This window comes from Emys orbicularis, chromosome 15, assembly GCF_028017835.1.
Source record: "Emys orbicularis isolate rEmyOrb1 chromosome 15, rEmyOrb1.hap1, whole genome shotgun sequence".
Lineage (NCBI taxonomy): Eukaryota > Metazoa > Chordata > Testudines > Emydidae > Emys > Emys orbicularis.
This window is the reverse complement of record NC_088697.1, coordinates 17,172,621-17,186,358: the sequence shown is the minus strand read 5'-3', so window position 1 is coordinate 17,186,358 and position 13,738 is coordinate 17,172,621. Positions and strand designations below refer to the sequence as shown.

At 65.2% G+C, this 13,738-nt stretch overlaps 1 protein-coding gene across 1 annotated transcript in view; it reads left to right on the top strand.

The window, feature by feature from the left end:
- The window catches only part of ROBO3 (roundabout guidance receptor 3), a 113,826-nt gene that overhangs the window by 94,504 nt on the left and 5,584 nt on the right, over positions 1-13,738 (top strand). The window contains exons 11-23 of the mRNA XM_065417042.1: positions 2,063-2,231; positions 2,864-3,030; positions 3,765-3,886; positions 4,256-4,472; positions 5,166-5,284; positions 5,502-5,673; positions 7,348-7,542; positions 9,986-10,009; positions 10,546-10,588; positions 10,724-10,878; positions 11,238-11,513; positions 11,893-12,052; positions 13,435-13,662. Of these exons, the coding sequence (XP_065273114.1) occupies positions 2,063-2,231; positions 2,864-3,030; positions 3,765-3,886; positions 4,256-4,472; positions 5,166-5,284; positions 5,502-5,673; positions 7,348-7,542; positions 9,986-10,009; positions 10,546-10,588; positions 10,724-10,878; positions 11,238-11,513; positions 11,893-12,052; positions 13,435-13,662 (2,047 nt within the window). The remainder of the gene's footprint in view (positions 1-2,062; positions 2,232-2,863; positions 3,031-3,764; positions 3,887-4,255; positions 4,473-5,165; positions 5,285-5,501; positions 5,674-7,347; positions 7,543-9,985; positions 10,010-10,545; positions 10,589-10,723; positions 10,879-11,237; positions 11,514-11,892; positions 12,053-13,434; positions 13,663-13,738) is intronic.

Genomic DNA, 13,738 nt, shown 5'->3' with positions numbered 1-13,738 from the left:
CGAGTGGCCCAGACACACCCAGTAGCTGCGCTAGGGGCAGGTCCGGGGCTGGGAGCAGGGAGTGGGGGCGAGTGGCCCAGAAGACACACAGTAGCTGCGCTAGGGGCAGGTAGGGGGCCTGGGAGCAGGGAGTGGGAGCGCGTGGCCCAGACACACACAGTAGCTGCGCTAGGGGCAGGTCGGGGGATGGGAGCAGGGAGTGGGGGCGAGTGGGGGCCCAGACACACACAGTAGCTGCGCTAGGGGCAGGTCCGGGGATGGGAGCAGAGAGTGGGGGCGAGTGGGCCAGACACACACAGTAGCTGCGCTAGGGGCAGGTCGGGGGGCTGGGAGCAGGGAGTGGGGGCCCAGACACACACAGTAGCTGCGCTAGGGGCAGGTCGGGGGATGGGAGCAGGGAGTGGGGGCGAGTGGCCCAGACACACACAGTAGCTGCGCTAGCAGCGGCTCAGGGCAGGAGCTGGTCCCTGCTGGTTACACCGGGTGGGAAGGTGCTTGTTTGGCTGGACGCAGGAGCAATGCGGGAGACTCGCTGGCCTGTGCTGTGAGGGAGCTCAGACAGGATGATCAATTGGCTCCTACCCCTGGGGTCAATGCCCATGGGCCTCCCTGGGCCTGCCTAGGCCTGCAGCTGTCCCTGTGGGTGCCTTGCCTGTGCATAGCTCAGAGTCACTCACGGGGGAGCTTAGCGCTGGCCTTGCTTGGCAAGCTGCATCCCCTGCACGGGACAGCCGGCAGGGCAGGTAACTGCCACACGGGGTCCCCGGTCTGCGGACCCCGCCCCGGGCCCTAGAAGGTGGGGGGTCGGTCTGCACGTGGCTGCGGCCGCCTGGCCCCTGCGAGCCAAGCGCCTGGACCGAACCCGAGCCTTCGGGCTCGGTTGTTATGGCTGGGGCAGGAACTGTCTGTTCTCCAAGACAGGTTTTTTGAGGAGCAAACAGGCCGCTCAGTGAGTAAACCCGGGGAGCGCCAGGTCTGCAGGCATAGGCACCGCATCCCTCCAGAGCTTTGGACCCAGTGCCAACATCCCACCGCCATTGCTGCACATGCCACTCACTGACATGAGTTACAGACACGCCGGCTTCCCCTGCTCCCCAACCCCAGGCACACCCTCTGGCTGGGCATCTGTACTGCTGTTCCAGCAGCCCCTAGCCTGCAGCTGTGCTCAGATCACAGGTGCCAACTTTCCCCGGCGCTGGTGGGTGCTCGCGCCGCCCTGCCCCGACTCCACCCTTTCCCTGCCCCTGCCCCGCCCCCATTGCAACCCCTTCCCCAAAGTCCCCGCCCCAACTCCGCCCTCTCCCTGCCCCTATTGGACCCCTTCCCCAAATCCCTGCCCCGGCCCCATCTCTTCCCCAAGCGCTCCACGTTCCCCCTCCTCCCCCCCCTCTCCCAGCCGCGGCGCAAGCACTCGGAGCTTGGGGGAAAAAGCGGGCACGCAGCGCGCCCAGGGGAGGAGCGGAGGCGGAGGTGAGCTGGGCGGGAGCACCCACCAATTTTTCCCCATGGGTGCTCCAGCCCCGGAGCACCCGCAGAGTCGGCGCCTATGGTTCAGATGGGTGTGAAGTCTCCTCCACTGCAGGAAGCTCTGAGCCCACGTTCCCTTTGGCTCCTCCTGGGACACGTCACTGAGCGCTGGCGAGGGAGTGGGCCCTGCCCGTGTGCTGAGCTTCAAGAGCAGAACTGCAGTGCCAGCGCTGCATGGGGATGGACTGCTGGTGAGCCGCGCTGTACTGGCAGGCCTGGAAACTGGTGTCCCTCACCCACAAAATGGGCGCAGCACAAGCAGCTGGCCTGGCCCTGTGCCTCTCCCCTGCCATGTCCCCCTTGGCCTCATCCACCAGAGGTAGCGGTTGTGGCAGCCCAGCTCAGCTCACGGGAGGTGGAGTTGGCAGTGCCAACACGGGCTGAGTTTGCAGCAGGGCCCATGCACTGAAAGGCTCTGAATTTGCCGGCTGGAACCAGGTCTGGGAGCTGGAATCAGGTCTGGGAGCACACGCCCGGGCTGGACTCGGTGCCTCCCTGGAGCTCACTGTCAGTCCGTCAATCTGTCCTTCTCTAGAGACTGGGGCTGACCTCCAGGTGCAGCTCTCCGAGCCAGGCCACCTCCCCGGGCCCCCCTCAGTGCCGCTGGTCACCGATGTCACCAAGAACAGCGTGACCCTGGTCTGGAAGCCGAGCCCCCAGAGAGGGGGTGCTGCAACTACCACATACATCATTGAAGCATTCAGGTAACGCCTCACGCGCTGCTGCCCAGGGCACCCACCAGAGAGGCCCCAAAAAACAAAAACGTGGGGGGCCCAGAGAGTGCCAGCTTTGGGATGGGGCAGGGGGCTTGGGCTGGGAACACAAACCCACCCCGAGTGCTCCTGGGCTCCCTGCCCGACCCTATCCAACCCCCCATCTCTCGCTGGCTGGAGGAGCCCCTTCCTGGCAGGCCCAGTCAGCATGGAGGGGATGGCAGCCGGGGCGGCATCGCCCACAGGCTGATGGGGGAGTCAGGGGTGAAGCCAGTGACACCAGGGGCTCATGGCTGGTAGCAGGCTCAGGGCTCACACTTGGAGCAGGCAGTGCTGGTGACCCAAGAGGAGGCTCTGCTTTCCCTTCGGACACCCAGTGAGAGAGGGGCCAAGTGCCCCTGCCCTGGCCCAGGCTGGGTCTCGGCTCCGTAGTCCCTCTGTGCTGGGCCCTGGCACCATTGGGCCTGCTGGACTCTGGAATCGCCCTCACGTGGAGAGCCCTGGCTCTGCTGCTGCCCCCCTGTGCCGGGCCAGACCCGGGCACTGCCCATCCCTTCCCAGGGCTCAGGGAGGTGGCAGATGACCTGGCTGTGGCTCACCCCTCTCCCCATGCCCCATTGCAGCCAGTCCGCAGGCAGCACCTGGCAGACCGTGGCCGATAACGTGCGGGTGGAGAAGCACACGGTGAGCGGCCTGAACCCCAACACCATCTACCTCTTCCTCATCCGCGCCGCCAACGCCTATGGGCTGAGCGACCCCAGCCCCATCTCGGAGCCGGTGCGCACGCAAGGTGAGGCAGCCTGGGCACAGGGCAAAGCATGGGCCGGGGGCTCCAAGGCCACCCTGGGGGGCTCAGCACAAGGCGGGGATGGGCAGAGCCAAGGGGTTCTCATGGGGGGATGGGCAGGGCCCAGGGGTCTCAGTCAGAGGGTGGGCGAGGTCCGAGAGGAGGGCAATGGACTGGGTTGGGCTGGGAGTGCTCAGCAGCAGGGGGCTGGGCTGGGTTGGGGTCTCCCAGGCCTGGCCGTGGAGCAGGGCGAGGGCTGGATGGAAGGACACCCGAAGGCTGCCGGGGGTTTCTGTTGCCCCAGGCCAGCAGGGAGAGCCTTTCCTCTTCCCGAGCACGGTGCCCCAGCAGCCTTGCTCCGAGGGCTGCTTGGCCCCCGCCTCCCTCATCAGCACCTGCACTGGGCTTTGGGGCCCAGCCCAAGCCCCCTGATGTCTCCCCTAGGCCCGCCCTGCGGGCTCTGCTCCAGAAGCACAGGGCAATGGTGTGTGTCCAGGCAGCCGAGAGGCAGGAGCCAGCTCTTGCCATTGGTACAGCAGCCCCAGCAGAGGGCAGGGGCTCCTGGCCGTCCCTGCAGGCTCCCTGGGCAGTAGAGCCTAGTGGGCACCTGGAGACAGTTATGTTCCCAGCCCAGTGGCTGGCTTGTGGGGCACCTGTGCCCGAGCCTGTGCCTCTGTCCTCTGCCCTGTGCAGTGGGGTGACTCCGGGCACCGCACTCACACTGGGTTTGTTGGCAGACGTCAGCCCCACCAGGCAGGGGGTGGATCACCGGCAGGTGCAGCGCGAGCTCGGCCAGGTCGTGGTACAGCTGCAGGAGCCCGTCATCCTCACCTCGACCACCATCCAGGTGTCCTGGACTGTGAGTACTGGCTCCGGCTTGGCCCAGGGGTGGTGAGGTGGAGGCGAGCATGGAAGTGTAGAGAGAGCTGGGTGGGCGTGCCAGGGCATTGTGGATGGTGGGGGGCGGAGAGGGGCAGTGCACAGGCAGGGGGTGGGAGCAGCAGGGGGCCTGGAGGGGCAGGGGCGGTGCAGAGGGCATGGGGAGGCTAGTGGGTGGCATGGGTGGAGGTGTGTCAGTCGGGAGGGAGGGGGGCAGTGCAGTGGATGGGGTGGGACTGCAGAGCACGCGGAGCAGCCTGGTTCCAGCTCTCCAGAGGCTGGGGGCCATGTTGGGGCCACGGGCGAGCGCTCCCCAATGCTGTCCCGTGGCTTGGTCCCCCCTCCCCAGGTGAATCGCCAGGCCCAGTTCATCCAGGGCTACCGGGTGCTGTACCGCCCGCGGGGCAGCGCCTGGCTGGTGCAGGACGTGCCGGCGCCGGCCCAGCGCAGCGTCGTGCTGCTAGAGCTGCACAAGGGCCAGGAATACGAGATCAAGCTCCGCCCCTACTTCGACGAGTTCCAGGGCCTGGACAGCGAGGCGCTGGTGGTGCGCACGCCTGAGGAAGGTCAGTGGGGGGGTGGCAGCCCCCGCTCAGAGCTCGGCCCCAGTGCAGGGCCGGCATCTCCCCAGGCAGCTGCCGTGCCGTGGGCCAGCGGCAGAGCCGTCTGCAGGGAGGGGCCGGGATCCTCATGAACGTCTGCCCAGCTGGCGCTCCCTGGCTTCCTCGGGCAGAGGAGCCCGGCGCTGAGCAGAGGGGGAGGGAAGGCTGGGGGGTCCGGCGCTGCTGTGAGGGGAGGAGTGTGACGTGCATCTGGGCATAACGCTATGGTCCCATAATGCCTACCTCGGCTGGCCTGCCTTGGCCTGACAGCTCCGCCGGCCATGGGCTGTGGCTGCCTAGTGCCTGTCATGGAGCCAGTGGCCATGCTCTGGGACGGGCTCCCTCCCCAGCCTCTGCCGACAGGGTGTTGGCGCCCTGTGGCTCATCAGAGCCATGGCCGAGCAGCTACAGCCTGGGCTGGGAGCAAGGCTTGCTGTCCTCCCCCGGTGCTGCCGGCTCCCTGGGCATGTGCAGAGTCCCCACCCTGGCAGGTCCAGGGGCCTGCAGGAGGCTCTGGGGGCCAGGCATGGTGCTCACGGTTGGCCAGTCCCCTTGGCGCCAGTGCCAAGCCCCGTCCCGGGGGAATGGGGGGGGCACTGCTGCATGGGGCAGCTCCCCCTCAGCACTCAGCACTAAACCCTCTTTCCTCCCTCCCAGCCCCCAGTGCCCCCCCTCAGGCGGTTTCCGTGGTAACAGTGGGCAACAGCACCAGCATCAGCGTGTCGTGGGAGCCGCCCCCCGCCGGCGAGCAGAACGGCATCATCCAGGATTACCGGGTAAGGTGACACTGCAGGGGGCGGGCACCAAGTGCATCCAATGTGCTGGGCACAGGTGCTGCCCGGAGGTTTCGACCCCACTGGCAAGAGTCATCAAGTCCCACACTGCCTGCATGCTCTGGCAGGGCCAGTGCCAGGCACCTGGTGGGGGGGGGGAAGGGAGGCTGCTCCGTGTCATCCCCGAAGCCAAGGGTAACCAGAGTCTTCTCCCTGGCAGATCTGGTGCCTGGGGAACGAGAGCCGCTTCCACATCAACAGGAGCGTGGAGGGCACGGTGCACTCAGCGGTGCTGCAGGGGCTGGTGCCCGGAGTGCTGTACCACACCGAGGTGGCTGCTGTCACCAGCGCCGGCGTAGGAGTGAGGAGTGCGCCCGTCACCGTCCAGATCAGTGAGTGCGCCCGGCAGAGCGGGCACGTGGCAGCTCTCGCCCCTCGATCTCCCTTTGCACCCCTCCCTGCCCAGGCTTTGCACATCTGGAGTCGTTGCAGTGCTGTGCTGCGCTGGGCACTGCCCATGCGCGGTGAGGATGTAACGATACAGTTCTGGCGGGACCCAACCGAGAGCTCCCCTCTCCCTGGCCATAACAAAACTGGTTAAACACAGAAAACTGCCCAGAGTAATACCACATATCAACATAGTTATAAACTGGATTTTCAAGAGGATACGTTTCTGGTTCTGGCGGGACCCAACTGAGAGTGCCAATTCAGGACAAATTGCTAAAACAGGGCAGTCACAGCCCAAGGCTGGGGGTTTTCCACCTCTAAGGCAAACCAAACCAGCCAGACAAAGAAGACTTTGGTCTCACCCCACTGGCTAACCACAAGTCACAGAAGCAATTCCCTTAGACACTTCAGTTTCCCAGTATCACCACCAGTGCCACTCGTTATGGGGACAAATGGTTATGAAAACCAATACCCCAGTAAAAGAAAAAAGGTTCTCCTGATCCCATAGGACCAAGCCCCAGACCCAGGTCAATATACAAATCAGATCTTACCCACAAATCACGCTGTTGCCAATCCTTTAGAATCTAAAATCTAAAGGTTTATTCATAAAAGGAAAAAGATATGGATGAGAGTTAGAATTGGTTAAATGGAATCAATTACACACAGTAATGGCAAAGTTCTTGGTTCAGGCTTGTAGCAGTGATGGAATAAACTGCAGGTTCAAATAAAGTCTCTGGAATACATCCCCCGCTGGGATGGGTCCTCAGTCCTTTGTTCAGAGCTTCAGTTTGTAGCAAAGTCCCTCCAGAGGTAAGAAGCAGGATTGAAGACAAGATGGAGATGAGGCATCAGCCTTTTATAGTCTTTTCCAGGTGTAAGAACACCTCTTTGTTCTTACTGTGGAAAATTACAGCAAAATGGAGTCTGGAGTCACATGGGCCAGTCCCTGCATACTTTGCTGAGTTACAAGGCGTATTTGTCTTCTCTCAATTGGTCAATTGTATAGCTGATGGTCCTTAATGGGCCATCAAGCAGGCTAGGCAGAGCTAACACCAACTTGTCTGGGAAGTTTCCCAGAAGCACAACATAAGTTTGAAATACAGACAGTATAGAGCCAATATTCATAACTTCAACTACAAAATCGATACACACATATAGACAGCCTAATCATAACCAGCAAACCATAACCTTGTCTTAGACACCTCATTTGACCCCCTTTATACAAGACTTGGTGCCACTACAGGACTTTAGGGCAGCAAGGCACTGGAGTGAGGGTGAGACGGCGCTGTCTGGACATGCTGCCGGGGCGCTGGGCTGCTTGGAGCTCAGCAGACTGCAGGCAGGGCAGGCAGGGACGGGAAGTCCCTGCCGTGGGTGTCGGGGCTCAGTGCCTGCCAGGGTCAGAGGGATGCTGGCTGCTGGGGTGTGTGTGACATGGGCACCGGCGGTGTTCATGGGGTTGCAGCAGAGCCACTGGCCATGTGAGGGGGGTTGTGGCATGAAGGGGCACATGTGCCAGCTGCCCTCCTCTGCCCTACAGGCAGATGAGTCCTGCAGCCCCAGCGGGCCATGCAGACGCCCTCTCACTGCCTTGCCTTTGCCACCTGTACCCACCGCAGAGCCTGCCCTGGACCAGGGCTCGGTGCCCATCAGCAGTGGGGAGAACGTGAGCCTGGCCGAGCAAATCACAGACGTGGTGAAGCAGCCGGCCTTCATCGCGGGCATTGGCGGGGCCTGCTGGGTCATCCTGATGTGCTTCAGCCTCTGGATCTACTGGCGCCGCAAGAAGAGGAAGGAGCTGAGTCATTACACAGGTGCGGGGCCAGCTCCCCTCCACCCTCACCCCAACCCCCATCCCAGTGCGCCAGGAACAACCCTCACCCCAACCCCCACCGCCACGCACCAGGGAGCGCCCCCACCGCCATGCACCAGGGACCACCCCCACCACAGTGCGCCAGGGACCACCCCCACCCCAGTGCACCAGGGACCACCCCCATCCCAACCCCCACCACCACGCACCAGAGACCGATCCCACTCCAGTGCGCCAGGGACCACCCCCACCCCAGTGCGCCAGGAATAACCCTCACCCCAACCCCCACCGCCACGCACCAGGGTCTGCCCCCACCCAAACCCCCACCACCACGCACCAGGGTCTGCCCCCACCCCAACCCCCACCGCTACGCACCAGGGACCACCCCAGTGCGCCAGGGACCACCCCAACCCCCACCGCCACGCACCAGGGACCGCCCCCACCCCAGTGCACCAGGGACCACCCCCATCCCAACCCCCACCACCACGCACCAGAGACCGATCCCACTCCAGTGCGCCAGGGACGGCCCCCACCCCAACCCCCACCGCCATGCACCAGGGACCGATCCTACTCCAGTGCGCCAGGGACAGCTCCCACCCCAACCCCCACCGCCACGCACCAGAGTCCGCCCCCACCCCAGAATGCCAGGGACCACCCCCAACACAACCACCACGTACGAGGGACCAGCACTGCCCCACATCCCCATGCCAGTTACCACCCCCACCCCAATCTCCACCACTGTGAACCAGGGACCACCCCACCCCAGTGCACCAGGGACAGCCCCCACCCCAACCCTGACCACCCTGCATCACGACCAGCCCCCGCCCCAACCTCATGCCAGGGATCAGCCCCTCCCATGTGCACCAGGGACTGCCCCCCATCCCATCACCCTATGCCATGGACCGGGCCATTCCAGATTAGATGCGGGCGTATCAGGCTTGGCCTGGGATATAAGGCGCCATCCCCACTGCCTGGCTGCTTCCCCCCAGAGCCAGCCTGTGTGCAGAGCTCACCCCCTCTGCTCTCCCTCCCCACATGGGTGTGATGCTTCCTGGGGGTGCCCCGGCCTGTGGGCACCTCGCTATCTCCTGCCCTTAGCATGAGGGAGCCCTGTCTGTGCCTGCTGGGGGTCAGCTCCCCACTCCACCGGCCCCGGGCAACCCAGGCACTGCCCTCTGGGCCTCATACGCCCCGCACTCTCTGCAGGATAGCAAGTAGCACCTTGCAACCCCCGAGCCCTCCCGCGCCTCCCTGCAGCATCCAGCCCCTGTCCCCGGCTCTCGCAGTGTGCCCGATCCGCTGCTCCCAAAGGTACAGGGCACCCAGCTCACCTGTTCCCCTCCGCTCACCGCCCTGCTTCATGCTCACCTGGTTACATAGCAAACGAAGTCCGAGCACGTACTCGAGAGCCTAGGCACTCTCCCGTCTCATGCAGCAGTGGTTCTCAGCCTGTGCTCTGCGGCGCCCTGGGGGCCTGCACACTGTCTGCGGGGGCCGCGAAAGACAGACTGAAAACTGACTGAACAGAATTCAATTATATACCGACAATCGGTTTCCAGAGGGTCTGCAAATGAGAAAAGGTTGAGAACCACAGTCATACAGTACTGCTCGGCCGCGCTTCCCAGCCAGACTGGCTGCGCCCCTCGGCCAGGAGACAACGGCCTGTCAGTGAAGGATCCAGGGGCATCTTGGTACCCTGAGTACATCAGACCAACCCATTGGCCCCTGCTGACTGTCCGTTTTTTGAGTGGAATGCCAATCGGAAAGGGACCTGGTGGCTCCGGTCGGCACCGCTGACCAGGCCGTTAAAAGTCCAGTCGGTGGCGAAGTGGGGGCCCAGGGCTAAGGCAGGCTCCCTGCCTGCCCTAGCTCTGCACGGCTCCCAGAAGCGGCCACAAGGTCCCTGTGGCCCCATGGCGCATGGGCGGCCAGAGAGGCTCAGCACGCTGCCCCCATCCCAATGTCGGCTCCGCAGCTCCCATTGGCCAGGAACAGCTACCAATGGGAGCTCCAGTATTCTCTGTGGGTCCATCTCGCAGAGCTTATGTCAACCCAGGGGGCTACTGGCCCTCGGCTGAGACCTCACAAGCCACCCTTTGGTGAACCCTTACGCAGGTATCTGCCCTGGGGATCCCTGTGCCCGCTGCCCGTTGGCTCCCAGGGGTCCCGGGGTCACAATGGTGGTGCTGGGGGAGGGCGGAGTAGGGCTCCCCAGTGTGGCTGCTAGCACCAGACAGCTGGGGCGGAGGCAGCTCCAGGGGAACAAGGCTGGGGCCCAAAGGGAGCAGGGCCTCTGTGTCACCCACCCCCTGCCAATATAATGTGGGCTGGGGTCTGACGGGGGTGAGGTATGCCATGCTCCTGTGAATGCCCCTGCCCTGCCACTCGCTCCCCGGCTGTGCCCTGGCATTCGGCTGCGACTGACGGTCTCCCCTCCTCTCTTGCAGCCTCCTTTGCCTACACGCCAGCAGGTAAGGCCCTTCCCTCACCCCAGCCACGGGGCTCCCCGAGAACATGTCGGGGCCCCTTGTTACAAAGATTATCTACAGAGTCCCGTTTCCCTGAACACAGCAGGAGACAGCATCTGTGCTTGCTGCGCCGCGCCTGCCGTCGCCTGCCCCCTGCACCCAAAGAGCTTCCTTCTGCTCGGCTTTCTCGCTGCTGCGTCTCTGCCATGTCTCTCACCCCCTTCACCCAGCGGTGCCCGGCCAAGCCCTGTCCTCACAGGTCAGAGCCCGGCCCGGCCTTGGAGGTGTCTTGTTCCTGGCCTGTGACACGTGCCTGTGTTTGCGAGGGGGCGGGGTTCGGGCTGCTGAACTGTGGGAGCTGCCTGCTTACCACAGCCTTAGTCACCGTGCTCTGCAATGACAGCTGGGCCTGACCCCCAGCCCCCAGCAGCCGGGTCCCACCCGACCCCCGGCAGCCAGATCCCACCCGACCCCCGGCAGCCGGATCCCACCCAATCCCCAGCAGCCGAGTCTCACTGCAGCGTCTCTGTCTCTTTCAGTCTCGTTCCCGCACACAGAGGGGCCGGCCCGCGGCAACAGCAGGTGAGTGCAGAGACACCTCCCCCCCCCCCCCTGACCCCACGCTCCGCAACTGCCGGGGGCTGCTGGGGAAGCCCTCCAGCAGAGCTACCCAGCATGCAGTGCACCTAGCCCCAGCCCTACCCTCTCTCCCTGCAGACCGGGCATGCTGGCCATGGCCACCAGCGCCTCCAACTACCCCTGGCTGGCGGACTCGTGGCCCGCCCCCAACCTGCTGCGCAATGGGAATGCCAAGGAGCCTGGCACGAGCTGCTGCACGGGGATCCACGACGCCACGGAGAGATATTACAATGGTACTGGTGGGGCATGGGGAGCTGCGGGTGGCCAGGCCGTGGTGGGGGCTGGGCTTAGAGCAGCCAGGAAAGGGGCCAGGACGAATGGGCCCATATCTGGGGCATCAACGGCCCCAAGGCTGGGCGGGTGAAGGAGCCGAGCTGAGTCCCTCTCTGGGGGCCCAAGCCGGCTTCGCTGTCGCTGGCTCTGGGGAGCAGCTGGGCCGAGCTCCTGGAGAGGGGCAGGAGCCAACGCCGGCCACTCTGGGCCAGCAATAGCTTGGAGCCCACGTGGCGGGCGGGGCCGGAGCCCAATGGCCCCAAACGTGGCTGAGCTGTCCCCATAGCGAGGTGTCCTGTGTCTGTAACTTGCCCCGCAGAGGCCGGGATTTCCAACTACCTCGCCCAGACGGAGAAGTTTGGGGCGGGCGCGTCGGACGGGCCCATTTACAGCACCATTGACCCTGCCAGCGATGAGATGAGGACCTTCAACGGGGCCTTCTCGCAGCACACCACACCTTACGCCAGCACGCCCCTGGTGCCGTATGGGGTGCCCAGCCTGCCCTCCCCTGACGCAGAGGAGAGCCCGCGGAGCCCCCAGCCTGGCCCCTCCGGCAGCCAGTATGCGCTGCCGGAGCGCAGCAGGGCTGAGCAGGGTAGGGACACTGTGTGGGAACCGCTGGGTGTGGTCTGGGCGGGCTGTGGGCCCGGGGGACGTGGGGTGGGGGGCCCAGTTTGCTGGTGCCAGGCACAGAGTTGGCTCTTCCGGCAACTGGGCCCAGTCGCCCTCTGGGCATGGGAGCCACGTTCCGCTGCCAGGAACACCCCAAGGACACCGCGGAGTGCTGGGAAGGGGATCGGCTGGACCCTGGGCCCAGCCCATGCCCTGAGCAGCCACTGTGGAGCCCCCTCCCTGCAGGTGAGCCCCTGCGACGCAGGCACAGGGCTCCGAGGGCGGGCAAGAGGCCGGGGGCTCGCTGCGGGGCTGCCCCACTCTCTGGGTCAGCAACGCCTGTCTGGCTCCGGTCTCTCTAGTGGCGAAAATCGGCAAAGCAAAGTCGATGGGGAAGCCGGTGAAAACGCCCTCTCTGAACTGGACGGAGCTGCTGCCCCCTCCGCCTTCGGCCAGCGAGCTGAGCCAGTACGCAGAGGAGGAGGAGGAGGAGGAGGAGGAGGAGGAAGAGCTGGCTGCCAGGTGAGCACAGTTACCGCTCTCTCTGTCCTAGCAGGGACGGTGCCAGCAATGCCATGGCCAGGATCTTGATGCCCGTGGCAACACAGATTCTGCACCAGTGGCTGCCAGGGCCAGGCACTGCAGGGAGACTGCCCCAGCCTGCCCCAGTGGCACTGCAGGGAGCTGGGAGGGTCCAGGCAGACCTGTGGCATTGCCAGCCTGCCCTGGACTCGCCCAGGCCCGCCTGGGTCAGGTCAGAGGCTCGGTCAGGAGAGTCTATGGCAGAGGCTGATTACAGCTGTAGCCATGGGGCGCCTCCCACTTCGGCCTGGCTTTGCCCCGGCCCAGGGTGGCAACGTGTACTACTGCTGGGGGGCTCAGGGCGCCCTCCCACCAGCCCTATCAGAGCCTCAGCCATGGGCTCCGTGCGGCACAGTGGGTGTGACCCCTGCCACGGCCTCTCCAGAGCGAGGCAGGGTCCTGCTGGCCATGAAGTGTCACGCAGGGCGAGGCTTGAGCCATGGCCTACACACGGGAGCTGGGCCAGGGGGCTGTGTAGAGCTGGGTAGGGTGGGAGGCATGGGGATCGGGGCGGGGCAGGGCAGGGAGATGTGTGGGGCGGGGCAAGTCAGGGCTGGGAGGCATGTGGGGCAGGGAGGCACGTGGGGAGGCATGTAGGGCTGAGCAGGGAGCTGCATGGGGCCGGGCAGGGTGAGGGAGGCCCATGGGGGCGGGCAGGGAGTAGCGTGGGATGGGTGGGGAGGCGCGGGGGGCGGGCAGGAGTGGCATATGCAGCTGGTTGGGGTGAGGGAGGCACATGGGGTCAGGCAGGGAGACCTGTGGAGCGGACAGGGAGGCGCGTGGGATGGACGGGGAGGCCTGAGGAGCCGGGCAGGGAGGCGCGTGGGACGGGCGGGGAGACACGTGGAGCCGGACAGGGAGGTGCGTGGGATGGATGGGGAGGTGCATGGGACAGGCGGGGAGGCACGTGGAGCCGGACAGGGAGGCGCGTGAGATAGACGGGGAGGCCTGAGGAGCTGGGTGGGGAAGTGCGTTGGTCGGGCAGGGAGGTGTGTGGGATGGACAGGGAGGTGTGTGGGATGGGTGGGGAGGCCTGTGGAACCGGGCAGGGAGGCGCATGGGACAGGCGGGGAGACACGTGGAGCCGGACGGGGAGGTGCGTGGGACGGGCGGGGAGGCGCATGGGACAGGTGGGGAGGCGCGTGGAGCCAGACAGAGAGGCGCGTGGGACGGGTGGGGAGGCGCGTGGAGCCGGGCAGGGAGGCATATGGAGCCGGGCAGGATGAGGGAGGCCCGCGGGTCTGGGCGGGGTGGCTGTGAGAGCCAAAGGCGCTGTCCAGGCCTGTGGTGCCCGGCAGGGTCTAACATCCCCCTGCTTGCAGCGTGGACGCAGAGGAATGGTGCCCCCCACTGCCCGAACGCACCTACCTGATGGAGAACGTCCAGGAGGAACAGTGCCCCCTGCCCCCGCCCCGCGGCGACATCTCCTCACCCGCCCACTCCTACGGGCAGCAGTCCACGGCCACGCTGACGCCCTCGCCGCGCGATGAGATGAGAGCTGCCGAGGACATCCCCAGGCTGCATCACTTCGAGATCCCCCACCTGCCCCGGTAGGAGGCACCCCCACCCCTGGGGCTCAGGCTCCTGGGAGCTTCCCGAATCCTTCACGGGAGAGAGAAGCTGTGC